General features: G+C 36.6%; 2 protein-coding genes across 5 annotated transcripts; both read right to left on the minus strand.

The window, feature by feature from the left end:
• Positions 1–1,602: 1,602 nt before the first annotated feature.
• On the minus strand, positions 1,603–9,597 carry LOC137740868 (uncharacterized). Of its 4 annotated transcripts, none has more exons than XM_088700438.1 (16): positions 9,062–9,597; positions 8,056–8,768; positions 6,140–7,201; positions 5,164–5,856; positions 4,979–5,050; positions 4,765–4,845; positions 4,594–4,625; positions 4,406–4,493; positions 4,153–4,305; positions 3,380–3,571; positions 3,222–3,301; positions 3,044–3,116; positions 2,868–2,975; positions 2,590–2,695; positions 2,396–2,483; positions 1,603–2,074 (listed from the first exon to the last, which is right to left on the minus strand). In XM_088700438.1, exons 1-16 carry the CDS (start codon positions 9,432–9,434, stop codon positions 1,900–1,902), a joined length of 4,089 nt encoding a protein of 1,362 aa, XP_088556564.1. In that variant the 5' UTR covers positions 9,435–9,597; the 3' UTR covers positions 1,603–1,899. The 4 variants fall into 4 exon arrangements, with proteins under 4 accessions (XP_088556564.1, XP_088556563.1, XP_088556562.1 ...); XM_088700437.1 differs by having other exon boundaries at positions 5,164–5,892; XM_088700436.1 differs by having other exon boundaries at positions 3,044–3,301.
• Positions 9,598–11,179: 1,582 nt separating this feature from the next.
• On the minus strand, positions 11,180–19,729 carry LOC137738912 (subtilisin-like protease SBT5.3). Its single transcript, XM_068478381.2, has 11 exons — positions 19,476–19,729; positions 19,233–19,342; positions 19,049–19,146; positions 18,780–18,944; positions 16,228–16,336; positions 13,219–13,753; positions 12,859–12,956; positions 12,526–12,771; positions 12,276–12,390; positions 11,961–12,174; positions 11,180–11,851 (listed from the first exon to the last, which is right to left on the minus strand). Exons 1-11 carry the CDS (start codon positions 19,560–19,562, stop codon positions 11,313–11,315), a joined length of 2,316 nt encoding a protein of 771 aa, XP_068334482.2. The 5' UTR covers positions 19,563–19,729; the 3' UTR covers positions 11,180–11,312.
• Positions 19,730–20,385: the final 656 nt, after the last annotated feature.

The following is a 20,385-nucleotide window of genomic DNA, read 5'->3' on the forward strand; positions in this document are numbered from 1 at the left end:
GGGGAGGTGATAGGAAGCTAAGTATATTAGATGAGCTTAATCAGATGTATTAAGGTAAACTATGTATTATGTATTGTGGTTAGTGGAGAATATATACAAGATTTACCTAATTTATATACTAATTGTAATAAGAGATAAGGCAGCTGAAAGGCCACTTGAACTGAAGAAAAAAAGAAATGTGAGATTCAACTTACAAACCGCACTTTCACAAAAAGTGCTTCCCTTTTTCCATATCTTTCAATTTTAATACTATGTTAATGTGTATTTACCAAAGTAACCTTCTTCTGCATAATTTGACCCCTTCAGATCATGCCACGTGCCCCCGTTATATCCTCTCATATCTAAACCTTGGTGGACTTCCTGGTGGGCAAGGCAACCAGTGACTCCCCATGCCATTGATAAAGGACAAAAGATACCAAATAATTGGGGTTATTAGCAAGCGTATCATTGAAGTCCAGCAAAAAGGAAGAAAATTAAGAAGTTGACCTAAGTTTTGCATACCAGAATATTCTTGGGCTCTCCATGATTTATAATTATTAATTAAATATCTGCTAATCTTGCACGTAGAAAGGGTAGCTTGCTCGAGTGGAAGTTAAAGATATATATGAAAGTCACCCATGAACAGTAGTAAGGAAAGCTCGTGCGTGGGACAATTAGATGTGATTGTGGACTCACAAATCCAGTAATGTCAAGAGTGGGCGATTGCCATTTGCATTTTCAAACACGAGGTCAGGAAAATCATTGCACGTGAGTGATTATTAATTGTTGATGGTTTCAAACCTAAATGCAGCACGTCAACACTTGCTAACCCATGTAAGTGATTGTCAACCGTTAATGTGCGTAAAAAACCTATCACTAATGTTTTTCAAACTCAACATACGGCACACCGTCGCCAACAATTGAGTCATCCATTGGACAAACTCTTGCCTATTATCATTTTGCTCGCGTGAGTGATTATCAACGTCAATAAACATTAAAAGACGATTATTATTAGCATTCCTCAAATCCAAAATAGGCCATGTAAACAGTTATGAGTTGTCGATTGGACAAACTCTTGGCATATTACAGTTTTGCTCTAAGTGAAAAATCTCTACCTGTCCCATCAAAATCCAAGTCCAGATACAAATTTTGCAAACCAGAAATTACATTTCGTAACGATTAAGGATAAATTGTCCACTGAGGCAACCGCCCGTATGAAAACAGGTTGGGTGCCATTTGACCATTCAAGCCAGATTTTTTCTAAAGATCAGACCAAGAAAATATCTCGCACTTTTTCTTTTGGACAAATAATATCTTCTCCCTTACAAGCCTACGATAGCTTCCGCAAGTCTAGCCCATGACACATCCAACTGTCGATTTATATGGGAGATTCCACTTTTTCACAAAAGTCTAGTCGACATTGCACCAACAAAATATCCCTTTTCCACTTTTCTTTTCGTCTTAAAAAATAAATAAAATCCCCCTTCTACCCTACTAACGATTCTTTTTTTTTTTTTTTGGTCAATAGTAAAAAGTACTTAAAGTTAACAGAAATCTTAGCGCAAAACCAAAGGTAGTGACGTTTTAAAATTCATACAGCCGACCTCACTTAGTAAGATAAGATTTTGTTGTCGTAGTAGCAAAAATATGAATGAATTGCTGGTTATATAATTGTTGAACTTACAACAAAGAGAAGAATGTGTGCTCAACCTCAACAAGTTCAATATGTTAGTGACCTTGCACGGCTCGTGCGATAGAACTTGATTAAAAAAAAAAAAACTGCCCTCTAGGATTGGGGTGAGAAAAATCCGAGTTATCGAACCATCTTTAGCTATATATACGACTACGGTAACCTAAGGTAAATTCCAACGACTTATTGGCGACACGCTTCACCTCCCTTGGAAATACGTGTGTGTGAAGTTACACCACATTGGAGATACACTTACAGAGCCTCTTTATTCTCGTATATCCAGATTCAAGAATCTCAGCTGCAGCTCTCATTTCAGCTAATAGTGACTCGGGCAGCGCCTTTTCCACTGCAGATTCGGAGGAAGCCTGTATCTGATGCGGAAGAATCTCCGAGGGATAAACCCCACTGTCCAGAATCCAACAAACAAGTCACTACTTATTCAAAGCACTAAGGTATATATACGTATAAAGCACATTGTGGTATGGAAGGCATAGACGATTCTGACTGATTAAGTAACGACGAACATTTGCATATTATCTCACAAGTAGTTTCCCATTGTTAACTAGACAATCCTAAAAGGACAATAGTAATTTGCAGCAGCGACATACAATGCTTAAATACTCATTATACGGGAGTCGCTGGATTGTATCCAGCCAATCAATATTGGAATAAAATTCTACATCAGATAAGCAAAAAGATAATCAAGGAAATTGGATAGGACTCTACCTTTTCAAACAGGTCATGTCAAGAGTCGCTGCCACCTGTCTACCGCTCTTAAAGTTGAGGAAACAAAGCTTCAGATCAAGCTGCTCAGCTATAGAACAAGAACATATAACCGGATTTTAGTACAGATAAACAAACTGATTCAGTGAAAGTTTGGATAAACAAATTGATTATCACATTTTCAGTATATTTGTTACCAGATGGAGTTTGAAAAGTTGTTTGAATCAAATTTACAATCTCAAACCGAGCCAGGTGCAATTCCTCAACCACGTCTAGCAGATTTCTTAGCAGTGAACGTGTTACCTGCATTATATATGGACCGAAGTGAAAGCGCAGTCTAGAATGTGGAGTTAGAAACATATTACCCACTTTGACAGTCATACATAGTCCACAACCTATAGGAATTGAAACCCAGTACCACAATTCCTATAACTAATGCACGTAAAAAATTCCATTCACTTAAATGTTAACATACTTGTGTTTCTTGTGCCAAAGGAAAACATCTCAAATCAGAACTTTTCTTGGTGGCCTCAGCATTTAGCACAAAACCAAATGCAACTCGAACATCCATGTTTGGGAATTCCTGATGTCCAAAAAATTTAACCATTTAGAAAAGAAATAACAAAATAAACAACTTAGTGACTTCAGTACCTTTGTGATTTTTATATAATTGAAACTGTGTGAGATGACTATGTTTGATGCTGGGCCCACAGTACCTGTAAACCTGTGTCTCATCAACATGATATCACATGTCATACTTGAATTTGGTAGTAAGAAAGAAAATACGCGACTCAGCCAAAAGAACAGCCAACGAGAAAAAGAAAAAAACCTTTGCAAGAGGTAACCATGATAACTGAGAAGAATTTTGTAATGGCCATTCTTAATCTCAAAATGATCAACTTTCCGTAGCTGTTGAAATCACAGGTCTCTTAGTGACATAAGACATTTGTTTCGTGCCTGAAAAGACATATCATGAATAAAAATAACCTGCAAATCATGACAAATAATCCTGCAACATGTTCTTGTCTTGAGATGATGTTGAACTAAAGAAATAGTATCAGCGCAACTTGGTTCTCCTTTCAACTTGCAGTGTCTGTGAAAGAAGTTGCTTAAGCTTTTTACATCTCTGTCCAAAGCTTTAAGCTCCTGCCTCATTGTGCTTACATTATCACAGGAAGCCTGACAATAAAAAGGAATATATAAACAAAAATCATGGCCTGAAACTGGGTTATCTTCACATAATTGTTTTTTGTAATATCTATAAGCTGAACTGGTTGTTTGAGAAAGGCAAAGGAAGAACTGTTTTCTTATGCTGTATTCATCTTATGCAATCCCCTGGAGCGTTTACAACAGAAACCTGTCACCTGTTTTGAAATTCTACTAATAATTTTATTTAGTGCATCTTTCTTGGAATTTGGTTCGCAGGAAAAGTTTAAAGAATAGTAAACTCTGATTAATATATTCCCAATAGAGTAGGTAGGGTCTGCCTAGTAAATAAAATCGCATTTCTATGGCAAATACACAATCTCATGTAATTTTTTGAAAAAAAAAAAAAAAAAGAATCATTCACCTTGCTTTGTAGTTACAATAGATTTCTCTAGTTTACAATCTTTGTAACAGTTTTCTCAAGTGTTTAAAATCCTTTTGTTAAAAATTAGAGGAAAAGCAGACAGATAACTTGGCAAGAACAATTACTGAAGCTATGATTGCAGGGACAGGCCAATGGTAAATGGATCTCCAATCTTAGAATTGATGATTACCTCTTGTTCACCCTCAGAATTAACTAAAGAGGATTGACGATGACTATCATCAACATGAGTCTCCCGTTCACTAGGTTCAGACGGACAACGGATGTAATTTAATTTCAGCATCTGAGACTTCTGAATTGCAGAGCTTAAGAGCTGTACTCTACTCTGCAGGCAAGTATAAGTCCAGTTGACAAACTGTATGCATATCCAGAGATGAAAAACATAAGCGAGCCAACCTTAATTAATATTTTTTTAAAATACAAACCTGTAATTTATCACACTTCACTTGCATTAACTGCAATTTTGCCTTTTCATACACTATTTTATAAAGCAGCAGTCTTGCTTCAGCTACTCTGCAAAGGTTAATGTCAATGCTTATTAAGCTAAACCACATTCTTGGACATGTAAGAATCTAAACTACATAATCATAACAGGCATGATGAAAGACACCACCTTTTATGCCCAACATTGAGGCAGTCGAACTTCTGTACGCATTAAATACCAGTGTCAGTATAAAAATTGAAAGTATAGATGCTCTATAGATTTAAAGAATGCAATGTGGTCCGACTATACTATGTAAACATGTCCGTAACAGACCCTGATTGATCATTTAATTCAGCAAACCTGAGACTGGACTTCAGAACACAGCATCCCATATTTTTTAGCCTTCAATAGGTGGACCAGCATATCTTCCAGCACACCAATCTACTTGATCATGATAAAACAGCAATGTGAACCAACATGATACAGATAACAAACTTAAGCATAACATGGTTAATTCTATCACCCAGATTAGATTTTTCTTGGGAGAAAGTAATAATAAAAGAAAGGAATATACCGCTCTTAAATTTAGTTTGCTTGCCAATGGAGAAAGCAGTTGTTCTGTATCTCCTGAGAATTTTACTAAAATCTGCAAGAAGGAAATCTGAAGTAAGAAAATGTATGAAAACAAAATACCTAGCATATCTGCCAGAGAACCTGGCTATTCAAGTGGACTAACACAAAACAGGAAATAGTACACACATCAGTCCAGCACTGCCATGTTGTATCACCCCCACACTTCTGTCTGTCATCGTAACCTATATTTGACTGATGCAGCATGAACTCTGGATTGCAGTTCTCAATTCTGGGAACTTTTGGACTTTTCTGGATTCTGGGGATTGTATCTGTACAGTATCCATCCTCAGAAATTATTCCTAGGTTTCGTCGTTTCTGTCCGACAGAATTCTCTGAATCTTTCCCTGTAAACGGATTTTGTGAAATATGCAGTCCCTGATAACAACCATCACTAGGATGACTATTTGAATTGGACTCATGAGATACTAGGTCCTTCCCAGCAAAGGGTCGCACATTCTCAGTGTCTGCTGCACAAGATGAATCCAGTCTGGAGGGGCTATTTGTTGACTCTTTTCTTGAGGGAATCCGATTCATATCTTTTATGAAGGGACTGCGAATTGGTTCTTTCACAGTAGGACTTTGAATTGGGTCTCTCACGATAGGACTTCGAATTGGTTCTTTTCCACGACTCTGAGTAAGTTCTTTTCTGGGAGGACTCAGAGTTGATTCTTTCCTGCGGGGACTCTGACTTGGCGCTTTACTGAGGGAACTCTGAATTGCCTTTCTCCCGGTAGAATTGAGGGTTGGATTCTCCTGGGGTGGACTCTGAATTGGCCCCTTCATGGAGGGGTTCTCAGCTGACTCTTTACTGGAAGGGCTCTGCATTGACCATTTCCCGAACAAAATGTCAAATCCCTAAGCAACAACAGAATAATTAATCATATTTCTAAATAGAAAAGCCTAGTATTTAATGGCAGCCAACAAATGGATGCAAAACTGTATATAAAGATGTTTTCAAATTTGAGCAAACATTAGCCCAACACACAGCCTACTGTGTTTAAAAAGGGCATGGAATGCACAAGCGAAGCAAAGTTGTATGGTATAAAACATAGGCCCAGCATCCATGTTCTTTTAAAAATTGAGCAAATATACGGAGACTGACCTGAAGGTATGGTTCAGTTGTGCTGCTGCAGACATATGGTTTAGAATGCATTGGTTCTGCTCCACCTTGAATGCTTTTATCCGGGCTGTTCAGAATGACTGCACCTCTTGAAGGTGATTGGAAGTTCTTTTCGGATTCAATTTGCAGATGGGGAGGATTATCTTCTTGCTCACCTGCCAATAGGGAATCAGTCCCAGAACAAATTAATGCTCCTTCTGTGGGAGTTTCTGACATGAGATGCTGTGTCATTTTGCTTCCTGATAATGACAGCTGAGAGGGTGAAACCACTGCGTTTCTTGGTGTACTGTATGCATCCTTCAAAGGAGTGTATGTAAACATGCTATGCTGAGGCTCTTCAACTTTATCAAGGTCTGTGGTCTCGTTAACCTGGCTCAACATACTGGTGTTTATTGAGTTCTCATTTCCATTGCTATTCATGTTAAATAAGCTTTTCTGTCCTCCGTTGAGATCAGGCATAGCTGTTTGCTTCTCTAAACAAGCAGTAGGAGAATTGGAAAATTTGCATTGGAGATCTCTGTCAATGTCAGCCATAACATTCATTAAGGGAGAATTCACAGATGAGTAACTTGATAATCTACATTTTAATTTTTCAATTCCATCTTTGACGCTAGAAGCACAGGGAGAAGGCTCAGGAAGCGTGAACCTAGAAATGCTTTTCTGAATTGATGAAACCCACTCATTATGTTTTGTGTGTTCTGCACTTAAAAAGGAACCTGGTTGTTTTGAGGATGGAGTCACTATCCCTGAGTGTCTTTCCAAATTAAGAGTATTCGATAACAAGAATATGGACCCCTCCATCGGTGATCTATAATGTTGGTCCAAATGTTGATTGCTATTAACATTATATATTTTCTCCTTAAGAGAATGTTCTTGTACCAAGCCTTGACTCGAATGTCGATAATCAGGTCCATGCTGGACAAACACATCATACTGAAGTGCTTCACTATTGACTTTTGGTAGGACATTGCCATTAACAGCAGTTAACTCCAATTTTTTCATACCCCTTGGAGATGCATCTTCAGGACTAAGTTCCTTATTCACCTGCAAGAAAACCTGTGCATCAGTTCACCGATAAGAAAAAAACTCACGATTATTTTATTAAGCACCTTACGGTTTATTCATTGGTGCAGTTACATAAACATGTAATTAAGAGAATAAGTATTTCAAGTTTCAACTAGAATGCAAGCACAAATATTGCATCAATTATGCATACTAAACAGTTGGCAAGAATAGGACCAGTCATTAACTGTCAAGCATAATAAAAGACATTTTTTTGATCTGGATCCAATGGAATAACGTTGAATTGTATATTTCAGTATGGAACAAGTTGATTATGGACATGCAACCACAAAATAATGTGTTAAAATTAAAAATGTACATAATGTAATAACTAGACTACTAGACGAGTATTTGTGGCAATGAGACTACCATAATAGTCTCCAACAAAGCCGTGGCCATTTACTCCAGGTATTCGACCAAACTATTATGGTCGACCAGAAGACTGAAAACTAAAATTTCAGCTTCTGTTGTACAATCCAATATCCAAGTTCCTAATTTTCCACTGTCATTACCTTCATTCTCACATCCCATTTTATTAAAGAACCCAACCATAGAAATTTTCAGTGTCTGTTTACCACAACCACAAAATCCATTTCAGTAAACAACAAAAACAATAAGATGTTTGAGCCATTAAGAGAATTAATTTTTGAAATACATAAAATCATATGCACTGGCAGAACCCTTTTGGTTCAAGAGCATACAACAATGCAACCACCCTCAGAACAACAACTAAAACGTGCATCATCAAATCTACTAATGTAAAACACCGAATGTATGAGATCAAACCACACTGGCAACAGTTCTATCAAAATCTTGATTGCAAGAGACATTCTTACGTTGTTTAATTGATTCTGGGTCTGGACTTGGCCATCACCAGAATCACCAGCAGCTGGATTATGGTCTCCGTTAGATGAGGCATCGTAAGCAGTCTGATGAAGATAACCACCATTTGACTCACTCAACTTGATACGAGAAACAGATTCTGCCTCAGTAGACAAGTCATTGGTGCCGAAATTGCCCATTTCAGTAGTTCTACCATTTCTCATGTGGCCAATTCCATTTTCATCTGATGCAGATACCTCAGCCCCATTCAGTGCCATTGAAGTGGCAGAGACGGCAACTGAGTGAGCATGCATATCCTTGCTGCCCCCTGCAAGAAGTGCATCTAATATTGGAGATAATCTACCATAATCATACTTATGTGGATTTTCTTCTATGATACTCATGTCATTTGAATCTTCCCCAATTCTGACTCTATCAGCAGGGACAGAAGACTGAAGGGTAACCATCTTCGGTTTTGTTAAAGACATGAGGCTTCCAGAATCAGTAACATTGGTATTATGGGTTGGTGTCTTCTCTTCAAAGGCAAGGCGAACCGCCGTTGGGGTCTTGAGATCTCCTCCGGAGTCTGACCTTGCAAGACTATGGTAATGCATTGAAAATGCTGTAGTATCTAATGTAGCTTCATGAATGTCATCTGAGGCCGCGGAATCAGATAACCGTCCTGGTCTAATGAAATTGGCCGATACAGGGCCAAAGAAATTGTCTTCTGCAAAAACAAACCATAAAATGTGGTATAATTTTCGACTAAGACATATGAAATTTACACACTCAGCGAAATTACTACCTAACACAAACAACAAGATAAGCTATGCAGTTACAAATTCAATTACCGGCATCCTTTTCGAGTAATTTAAAGTACAGTATAATGTAAGCTGGTAATATAAAGCACCAATTACATAAGCCATTAAGTACTAACATCCTCTAAAGAATCTTCCTTTACTTTCCTAACTGTGTATTCATTACTAATTAATCAAAAATAAGATAAAATTTATAGCTGACCGTCATTAGAGGTAGCAGAGCCCGGAACACTACTCCCAGGAGAGGGCGATCCAATTGGCCTGAAAAACGACTTTCTCCCGTCGTCGTTTTCGTCATCGTCATCGGAATCCCTAAAATCGTCACTGTCACCGCCCAAGTCCCTAAAAAACCCTATCACCGGGTTCTCGGCCTGTTCGAAGTCTTTTTGAGAGCTGGCTTGGGGCTTGGGGTCAGGAGGTGTGTCGTAGTCCTCGTCGCGGTTGAAGATGTGGACGGAGGTGATCTCGGTGTCGGCGAAGCTCACGCGGCGGGAGCGCTTCTCCTTGATTCTTAGGGCTATTGTTTCCGGTTCGGTCTCGGAGTTGCAGGGCTCATTGGGGGCGTTGGAGGCCATCGGACATGGAGGAATCAGAGAGGGAGATCGGGGAAATTAGGGCTTGCAGTTTGATTTAGGACGGAGTAATGCGCTGTGTGTGTCAGTCAGTCATTGTGGGACTCTGGAGCGGGAGAGAGAGAGAGAGAGAATGGAGGGAAAATTATTTTAATGGTTTAAAAATGTTTATTTATTTACGATAAGTTTCTGTTTTGAATTTTCATTTTTCTAGTTTTTGGATAATTGCAATTTTGTCCCTCGAAAGCATTTTGTTTTAATTTGTCTTGATTTAGTGGTAATTCTTTCTTCCAAATTTCCAATGATAGAAGGAATCTCATGTTCATAATTAGTTTACATAATTTAATGGCATAATTTTCCACTTGCAAGTGTGCGGTTTTAACTTTGACTCATATAGATAGTGAATTCGATATCTAATTATTATTGCTGGCCCATTATGTGACTTGAGTTAAATTCCTCCAAAATCCAACTTGGCATCACACGACTAAACCAAGCTCTACAAAAATGATGACTTATAAGTTGGACTAAGTGAGTGGCATTATACATTAGCATATGATCGAGTCATTAGATACTAATAAATGAGTAAAAGCCACCTCAATAGAAAGAAATGACTACCATCAAAGCCAATGTTTTAAAAGTGAGTCAACGACATAAATTTCGTGCTATGTAAATGGGATGGTATGTAAGATCAGTCATATATCATGCCCGCCTTGCATCGTCGTTACTTCCTCCCAAGCCGCTGCAAGTATATATGCAAGTAATGAGCTCAGAAAATGCAAATAAGGGGGAGGATTGCCTGGGATGGGCTCGATTTCGATTAATATCAACTAATTAACAATTTGCATGCTAAATGTAATGCTTAATTAGCGATTAATTTGTTAATGAATCTAGGGCTGTTGGGACTCTTGGGAGTGGTGATTTTTCCACAAAAATAACATACTGTGGAGTTTGCTATGCTGAAGTGGTTTGGACAAGGAACAAAGATGGAGATGCCACCTACCCTTTAGTGCTTGGGTACATATATATGTTCATCCATTAACTCATGATTTTATTTTTATCATATGATTAGTTCTTAATTAACTACTGATTAATGTACAAATTACAGACATGAGATTGCCGAGGTCGGTCTGAATAATGTTCCTGGATTCAAAATTGGTGATCATGTCGGAGTTGGAACTCATATTAATTCATGCAGAAGTAGTGATTATTGTAATGACGTCCTTGAAGTTTAATGTGAAGGAGTTGTTTACACTTACAACCCTCTCGACGTCGATGTTACCATGACGATGGACGGATTTTCCACTTGCATTGTTGTCCATGAAATGTGTTGCGTCCCCTCACGAGAAGTTCTTTAATTTGACAGTTATACCAACCCTTAGTGTTACTAATTAATCAACATGTGGCAATGTTCCATATTTATTACTCTTTGTTAATTAAAATACTAGGTGGCACAGTCTGAATGGGTAACAACTACAAAAAAAAAAAAAAAAAAAAAGGTTAGAGTTGGTCTTTGATTTTGTCCGGTACGAGTTGGAGAGAGAAACTCATTTTCTCTATTTATAACTTTGGCGTGCCTTAGCCCCTAGGCTCACCTTGACCACTTTTAGGCGAGTTTAAGCCTTCTCCCACTGGGCAGAGGTGTTTCCACCAATGCCCCGCCTCCAAAGCCAGCTAGGTGCGCCCCGAGCCACGTTTTTTAAAACACTGATTCCGTTCAACAGAAATTCAAATGAGTAATAACAGTAGTATTCATATATAAGTGATCGGTTGATCTTATTTTCATTGACACTAATTTTTTGTAAATCATTAGCTTAGTGCTCAAGAACGTGGAGCAAATTGAGGTGAAGTAAAATAAGCTGAAGCAATTTGCCTACTTCTAGCTTAGGAAGCCTTGACTACAATTGGACTCCTCACATAGTGTTTACCATCTGACCATATCAACTTCCCGAACACATAGTTTTTAGCTTGTTTTTCTTCTTTAACCTGCAGGAGTACCTTAAAGCTCTTCTCTTCACCAATTTTCTTGAACTTCAACTTCTTTGGCTCAACAGAAACCGATACCCCATCCGGGCTTTGGATATACGCCTTATATGTTCCTGGAGAGCCAACATTTTTCACTGTTCTAGTCACCTCAAGGGATCCAGAGAGTTTAGGGACAGTGATTGAGGGGTAGTTGAGGTTAGTGGGACTAATAGCTGGTTTGGGGCACTCATACGTATCCTCTGAAAACATTTCAATTTGTGTTTCGTTGTAGCCCATCGCGCACAGGAAGTTCAAGTAATCGTTAAGGGATAAATCGTATACCAATCCAGGATCCACAGCACTGTTTGGGTTAACATGTCCTGCACCGTAACTAAATGGTGTTGCCTCATAGAAAGAAGCATTGAGCAATGGTTCCCTGCTGTTATCTCGTGTTATCGCTGTGTAACACAAGATTTGAAAGAAAATATCAGAAAGACAAGTAATGGTCTCTTGACAGACGTTAATGTGAAGCGAATACATAAACGAATGTGCATAGGGACTTCTTACCGGTGGTCATGATTGCAGATTTAATGGCTGCAGGACTCCAATGAGGATAGAGGGTTTTAAGAAGGCCACAAATGCCGGAAATATGTGGACATGACATTGATGTGCCTGACACTGAGTTGAATGGAATTCGCCGTTTGTCAAACATTTGATTTGTTGGCCCTTGTGCTTCCGTGTAGGCTGCTATGACACTCACTCCAGGTGCAGTGATATCAGGCTGAATTAATGTACAACGACATTTACTGAATACTTAACCAAATCAGCAAAAATATGTGGAGTCTGTTTAATGAACAGAAATTGTGTTTGCTAATAAAAAACCTTAAGGATGCCTGGTGTAATGGTGTTGGGTCCTTTTGATGAAAATGCTGCCATGAATGGAGATGGCTTTGTTCCCAGTTTCGTTATTGCACGCTTTATGTAAGCCCGCGGAGACCTGTCAAAATGTGCAAGTTCTTAACTAGTAATTTTACCAAAAACTTGATATTGCTGAGACTGCGGTGAAGCAGCCTAACACATGAAACCGACGCAGTCTAAAACAGGCAATTTGGAGGTACTTCATCCATCTTACTTAGTTGAATTGATATAAGCAAAGACTAGGATGCCGTCGGTGAAATTGATATGTGAAGCAGGGAGGACATGTGGATCAGAAACAATTTCATTCCCGTTAAGAGCATTGTTAGCAAGAATCATTCCCACGGCGCCAGCCAGTAAGGCTTGCTCACCCTTATCCACTCTTGCATTGTCCCCTCGCAGGCAGGCCAAGATCTTTCCATTCACTTTTTTAGGATCAAGCGTGCCAGCCTTGCATAGCAGACTGCAGCATCATATAAGCAGATTACTAAGAACTTGAATATAATTTTAGTATAATGAAAATCGGAAGATTGATGTTGCCTATCCTTACGCTTCTTTAGCTGATGCATTAGCTGCTTTAGCATCCGCAGCACTAATAAGTTGGTAAAATTTCTTGCTCCGCAAGGCAGCAGACGATAAGCTTTGTCCCTTGAGAACAAAGTAGATAAAACTGACCATGGATTTGAGTAGCTTTGCAGGATATATAACATAAGTTCCCATAAAACACCCTAACATGTCTTATTATATATACGATAAAAAGGGGCGGCTAACAATTTTGGCACTCCTCTTCTGTCTATCTGCACTCCGAATTGAATATTTTATAATTTATTGTTTCTGCAGTCACAGGTGAAGTACAAAGACTAAACGAGGAGTGTTAAAATCATTAGTCGGAAAATGGACTATAACTAACCTTGAGGTGCTTCCAGTTGCCAAGGGTGACATAACTCGGAAACTCCCTATCCATAGTGCTGGCGCCGACTATGATCTGCCACGGCGATATATTCGAGACAGTACCTTCAGCCGGACCAGAATTCCCCGCTGAGCAAACCACAACAATGCCATGCTTAACAGCATGAAAAGCACCAATTGAAACACTGTCATTGAAGAATGTAGTAGGATCTCCACCCAGTGAAATGGACAACACATCAACACCGTCATCGATGGCCACATCAAATGCAGCCAATATATCTGCATGAAAGCACTCACTTCCATTCACTGGAGACCAGCACACCTTATAGGCTGCAACCCTGGCTTTTGGTGATCCACCCTTTGCTGTTCCATTTCCAAATCCGAACACGCTCGCACCGGTTACAAAATTGCCACCAGCGGTTGACAAGGTGTGGGAGCCATGGCCATCGTTGTCACGTGGCGAATCGAAGGAGGAGTTGAGCGGACCAGCAGCTGCAGCATAGCCCTTGTTGAAGTATCGTGCTCCAACAAGCTTCCTTTCATGCCAAAAAGTTTGTAACCAAATGAGTTACAAAGTTACCACCCTTAATTTACAATATGACAAATGTGTTGAAGAATATAAAATCCCCCATCGCAAAGTTTTATAGATAAAATGCAACTTACAATGAGTGATTCCACTACTAATATCATCGATATTTTTGCATAAAATATCACACCCATTTGTACGTATAAGTAATTAAATTAAAGATTATATCAGTATTGATTAATAATGAATTGCTAAAGAATGTACCAGTATTTATTAATAGTGAACTGCCAGCAAAATACACTTATTAGGGCATTGTAGATGAACTGACGACTACTGCATACATGCAGATCATAAACTACATCAAGACAACAGTCATATTCAGGACCTGTCTTCTCTCCCATTATTATTTTTTTTTATCATAGCTGAAATTTTCATACCGTTAAACAAACAGAGTACAAGAGTTTTGGGGGAGCAAAGGGAAACCTCATTAAAAACCTCCAAAAAAACCAACTTGCTCACCACTTACAAATAGGGAAAAAGAGTGCTTCTCCCGTTATTAAAACATAATTTGTTTGCTTAATCTGAAGAAATCGTTGTATAATATGGATAATATTAGAGAGACTAAATGTAGGGGCTAAATTTTGTAAACTAAATGACGTCAAAGTTGATGATGAGATTATTACTTAATGTTGATTAACGTACTTATTTCTTATTGATGACACATCATTTAATTTGCAAATTTAGTCTATCGAACATTACTCTTATAATATATATATGTTTTCTTTTACTATCTTTCTTTGGACTACAAGCAATGAAAGAGGGAAAGGGATCATCTCTAAATCCTTTCCACCTAATCATTCTCATCAAACAATCTGGGTCCTTGAAATTTGATCCAACAGCTAAAGTTATTAAAACTTTTAAAGTGGGCCCATATTTTTAGCCGTTTGATCAAATTTTAAGGCCCCATATTATTTGATGAGGATGATTAGGTGGAAAGGGATTGTGAAAGAGTGTAATAGAATAGTGACTAGAAGTTGGATTTTTGAAGAAGTTTTTGACTATAATAGCTTTGGACAAAGAGTTTGACTACAATAGCTTGGTTAATTTCTTGCCCTAGAGAAGATGTCTTTTTCAAATATTAAGCAAGTTCATTTGGGAAGGTATAAGTAAGGTAGTGTTACCCACACATCTAGTTTTACATCTCACATATCTCTCTCAATTTTCGGTGGATCGAGTGAATTATAGAAGATTAATAGACAAAATTAACAAAGATGTGTGAAAGATAAAAAATGTGTGTGAATAGCACTGCCCGTTTTCCTACTACCGATAATATAATATTCACAAATATTTTTATAATCCACTATGCCACAATAAAACTACATCATAGTAATTGAGCTAACCATCGTAGACCTCCTCTAAACGAGTATCATAAGACCACATGCCTGTGCGGGATTTGGTAAACTTTTAAATAAGATAATTGATTAGAAATTTAAATGTAGTTTTCAAATATGAAAATAATTAACAAAAAATGAATCAAATTCTAATCTAATTACATGCATCTCAATTTATTTGCGGTTCTATGTTTCTAGAATAAGAATGGCCGCAACTTTATGAGAAAGTTTCGTACGAATCCTGCTTTATAGATGCCATTTTCTCCACTACTAAGGGTTGGTTTGGTATTGCTATGCTTTGAAAAAAAACTGATTCTGCTCTATTGTGAGAATAAGCGGCTGTGAAATAAAGCAGCAGAGTGTTTAGTAAACTTTTTTGTAAAAGTGCTTTTGAAGAAAAAAAAACAGTATTATAGTGTGGTAAACTTTTATGTAAAACAGATGTGAAAAAAAGCCGATTTTTCAAAGCTGGGTTTTGCAGCTTCTTGTTTTTGGTTTTTTTTCGCCCAAAACTATGAAAAAAAGTTGAAGCTGAATGTTTACCAAACACAAAAACAGCTTCCAGTTTTTTTTTATACCAGCTTTTTTTCAGAATCGCCTCAGTACCAAACCAGGTCTAAAGGGGATCACCTTGGTTGGATTGGACCATCCAAGTTTGGATAAAACTGGGACTGACTACACAGAACAAAGAAGAATATCTCTTGGCTTTTTTTCCAATTTTAACACGCGAATTTTAGCAACGAGCGTATCTTGTTTAACTTATACCAAGATACTTTTTTAACATTTGATTTTTAATGTTGTAGAAAATGAATGAGGATCCTCTCTGGATCCTCTTTGTGAGGATCTTGGGAATTCTCAAATCATATCCGTTCATCGTACATCGTGTGATTATAAATCATTTTAAATATTTTTATTTAAAATTAAATATAAATAGTACATGACAAAAACTGATCGCACGATATATAATGAATGAACACGATTTAAAGATCATCATAATCCTCACAAAGAGGATTTAGAGAGAATCTCATTCGTAGAAAAGGAAACAGAAAGTAAACTAATCTCAATTAGAAAATAATCATAAAACAGTGGGTACCTATTACAGTGAAATTCAGAATCTGTCTCATTTTGGCAGATTCCTTTCCACTTGGATGGAATCGGTCCATACCCTTCATCACTACAGCTCTTGGATTCTGGCCATGCGCCTACAACCCCATTCAAGAACACTAGGGTCATCAGCAATGCTCCTTACAAAACAATCGAAACTCTTTTTTTGTGTGAAATATTTTTAAAATCCAGCTAACAAAACGTACCAATATTGCAATAAGGACAGTCGAGTGCAAGTCTAGGGTTTTTTTTTTTTTTTTTTTTTCTTCAAATGAGAAATTTGAAAGTCTCTGGCTATAAATAGGAAGATTTTTCAGTGATTTCGGAATATGGAGCAATACATCATATTATTAGACAATCGAAGAGACACTTAAAAAAAAAACTACATTCCAATTGTATAATGACATGTGTTGTACTGTCTCGTATTTTGAACACACCAAAATATTTCTCCTATATATTGGGGTTTTTAGGTACTTAATTGTGAAAACGATACGTTAATAAATTAAGAGGGAGCTAGGCGAATACTAAGAATTTAGCTAGTTTTTATACAACAATATTTTTACAAAAAATGACCATAATTATATTAATGTGAAAATAAATTGATATCAAAATCATTGTGTACGAGTGAAAATAAATACAATTGCACAAGCTCTTAAAATTATATTAATGGTGGTCTAAATGACCAAAACTACAAAAAGACCATAAATTAGAGTTAACCCGTCTTGAGGGAAGCCTTACACAATATAAACTAGCTTTGTTTTAAAAAAGAATTATATTGCTATTCGATAATGCGCTCTAGTGTTATTCCTCTTCATTTGTAAGTGAGAGATTATAGGCTCGATTCTCGCTAAAGACGAATTTAAACCATATTAACAATACTAGCTAATAATTAATTGAGATTTTCGATATAGGTGCCTCAATTTTGAATTTTCTAGATCAAACATTCATGCCTTTTAGGGCTGGTTTGGTATTGTTGTGCTTTGAAAAAAAGCTGCTTCTGCTGTGCTGTGAGAATAAGCAGCTGTGAAATAAAGCAGCATAGTGTTTGGTAAACTTTTTTGTAAAAGTGCTTTTGAAAAAAAAAAACAGTATTATAGTGTTTAGTAAACTTTTATGTAAAACAGATGTGAAAAAAAACCAGTTTTTCAAAGCTGGGTTTTGCAGCTTCTTGTTTTTGGCTTTTTTCACCTAAAATTGTGAAAAAAAGCTGAAGCTGAATGTTTACCAAACATAAAAACAGCTCCTAGCTTTTTTTGATACCAGATTTTTTCAGAATCACCTCAGTACCAAACCAAGCCTTAGTGATTTGATTAAACTTTTTTTGTCATAATTTTGGTGCTATATGCACATTATATTGTAACAAATTTCCTATAATCTAGCATTTTGATTACACTCTCCTCCGTTAGAGATAATTGTAAAAAAAAAAAAAGTTGGTTAGATTCAATTTATTTTTACAATAATGCTACAATTTAACAATAATTATCTACAATTGAAGATATTTTCTTTCCAAATAGTTTAAAATATTTTTAAAACCGAAATGAGTTTTTCTTTTAGTATGTTAAGAGAAAATAGGATTGAGAATAGTATAAATGTACCAATACACAATGTGTACAAAATAAAACGTACCAAAATAAAAATAATGTACCAATATTAACAATATGTATCAAATCAAACGTACCAAAATTGCAAATAAACGCACCAATTAATGATTTTTGTAAATTCAAATGTACCCGCAGATAATATATATGTAATATATTGTACCTAATAATAATTATATACGTAATATATTGTACCTAATAATAATTCGTCAACAACTATACTTAAAAAAAAACAGCAAAAACATTATATATAATTTCACAAAAAAATTGAAAAAAGAAATAATATTAAATGTTTGCATTAAAAATATATTTGGAAGAAGAGAAAATATAGTTTAATTACTAAAATCTCCACTAAATAAGGAAAAGTGCATCATAAAATGATAAATTCAAAATTTATTTTAATTTAAAAAAACAGAGGTGACTATTGGTCAAAGTACTTTAATCAAATTTTAAAAAGACACAGATATTTAATCTAAATGATATAAAAAAAATAGAAGATTCTAATTTTTCCTAATTAATTTTAGAAGAATTGCCTCCCTAAATGTTTTGTCATATACATGTACGTGTATTAGTGGAGAGTAAATTGATCAAATATGTCAGCACGAAACTAATGGTTACGAAAACATGAAAATCAATTTTTGAACATTGAATGTTGAAAAGTACTATTATTGAAATGAGTGACAATAACCAATTAACGATTCAACGATCCAGATCAAAACTATTGGGCACATGGCATGAGCTGATTGATGCTTTTTTAAAAATATTTTGGTGCTTGAATATGACTTGGAAGCTATCCAAACTATTGGGCACATGGCATGAGCTGATTGATACTTTTTCTAAAATATTTTATTGCATGAATATGACTTGGAAGTGAAGAAATTTGTTTTTAAAATTAAAAAAAAAAAAAAAAAAAAAAAACACACAAAGAACAAGAAAAACTTACCAGTATCAAGGTTTCCTATGATTGAATCTTCACCGTATCTTGCCTTCTTCCAGATTGAATTGGGTGAAACAACATCATCTTGCTCAAGTCCCAAGAAATCCCACGATCGAGTTGTGTGTAATTTTCTTCCCTGGTTCAAGAATACTGAGACTACCTTTGGATGATCTACAGTGTTTCAATGGCAGCATAAGAAAAGAGAAAACTGAGGAAAAAGAAAAACAAAGAGAAAACTTAGGATAAAGAGAAGATAGCAGAAATAAAGTTCTCACTAGCAATCTGAGCTGCCTCTTCTTCTTCTAGTGTAGCAGCAAAGCCATTGATGTGCCTTGTGTATGAGTAAAACATGGATTCTTTTGCAACTTCATGGCTGCATTTTTGCAGAAAAAAGTTCAAACATTTGATCGGCGGAAGATGGTGTTTATGTATTTTAGTTGGAAATATGTGTTTAAGTACCTGCCCAAGAAGGAACCAAGAAACTCATGGTGATTGTCTGTGACTTGGTTTAGTTCACGTTCTGACAAGTTTGGGGGATGTGAGTGTGATCCCAGGTATACCACATATGACTGCAGAAACAGTAGAAAGTAACCAAAAAAAAAAAGGAAAAATTATCACAAGTACTAGTGAAATGCAAAGGAAGCTACTCTGCCTTTTTGTTGTTGCAGTTTTTAATGGAGGAAGACGAGAATGAATGCTTACCCTTTTTATGGCAAAGGTGGGGGTATGGAGTACTAGAGAGGAGAGGAGGAAGGAGAGGAGGTAAAGGGCTGTGGTTGGTGGCCTCATTGACCCTTGTTCTCCTGCCTCTTGTGGAACACAAACTTTGGTTTTTATGGTTTTTTTTCAGAGACTTCCAATGGATGTTGGAGAAAGAAGCTGGCCAACTTGAGATATGCAATGCCCGATGCGGTATGGTATTAACTGGAGAATGTAAATTTAATATGTATAGATATATTGAGAAAAATGAGGAGTTGTCGTATTTGAAAGGAGGGCACAAGGTCAATGAGTTTCAGATACATCTTAACGCCCCGTCATTACACGGTATTATTATTAAGTATTGTAATATGAATGAACAACATAACTAATATGTCATAAATTTGTAATATAATATTAAAAGTTAGACACACATACTATGACATAATTACTAATTTATAATACTATATGACTGTGTTGAATCAGAAAGTTCTGTTATATCTTTAAGACTAATAACAAGTTGCCAAAATATATTAATTTGACTTGGACTATATAGTAGGCTGTGGACCCTCCAATTATAAGAATTTAATGTTTGGAGATGAAGACAAAGAGAAGGGGGTTGGTGGATCGAAAGGGGGAATCTGAGTTTTGAACCTTATGCCGTGGCTAAGGAGATAACACAGTGAAATTTACAAATGAGAAGCCTACACGTATACAAGAGGCTGGATGCACTTCCAAAATTCCATAGGCCAGTCCAATGCCGGCTGATGAAATGCCCAGCCACATTCATTTTCAAATCCAATTGCTCAAATTCGATTTAATCAATTTTAATAGTGATGGATAAGTGGCTCTTTATCACAAAATATATCGTTTGACCAAAAAAAAAAAAAAATGAACAGTAATAAAAAAACATCTA

Source organism: Pyrus communis, chromosome 9 (assembly GCF_041283825.1).
Source record: "Pyrus communis isolate YQ-2024b chromosome 9, ASM4128382v1, whole genome shotgun sequence".
NCBI classification, from domain to species: Eukaryota; Viridiplantae; Streptophyta; class Magnoliopsida; order Rosales; family Rosaceae; genus Pyrus; species Pyrus communis.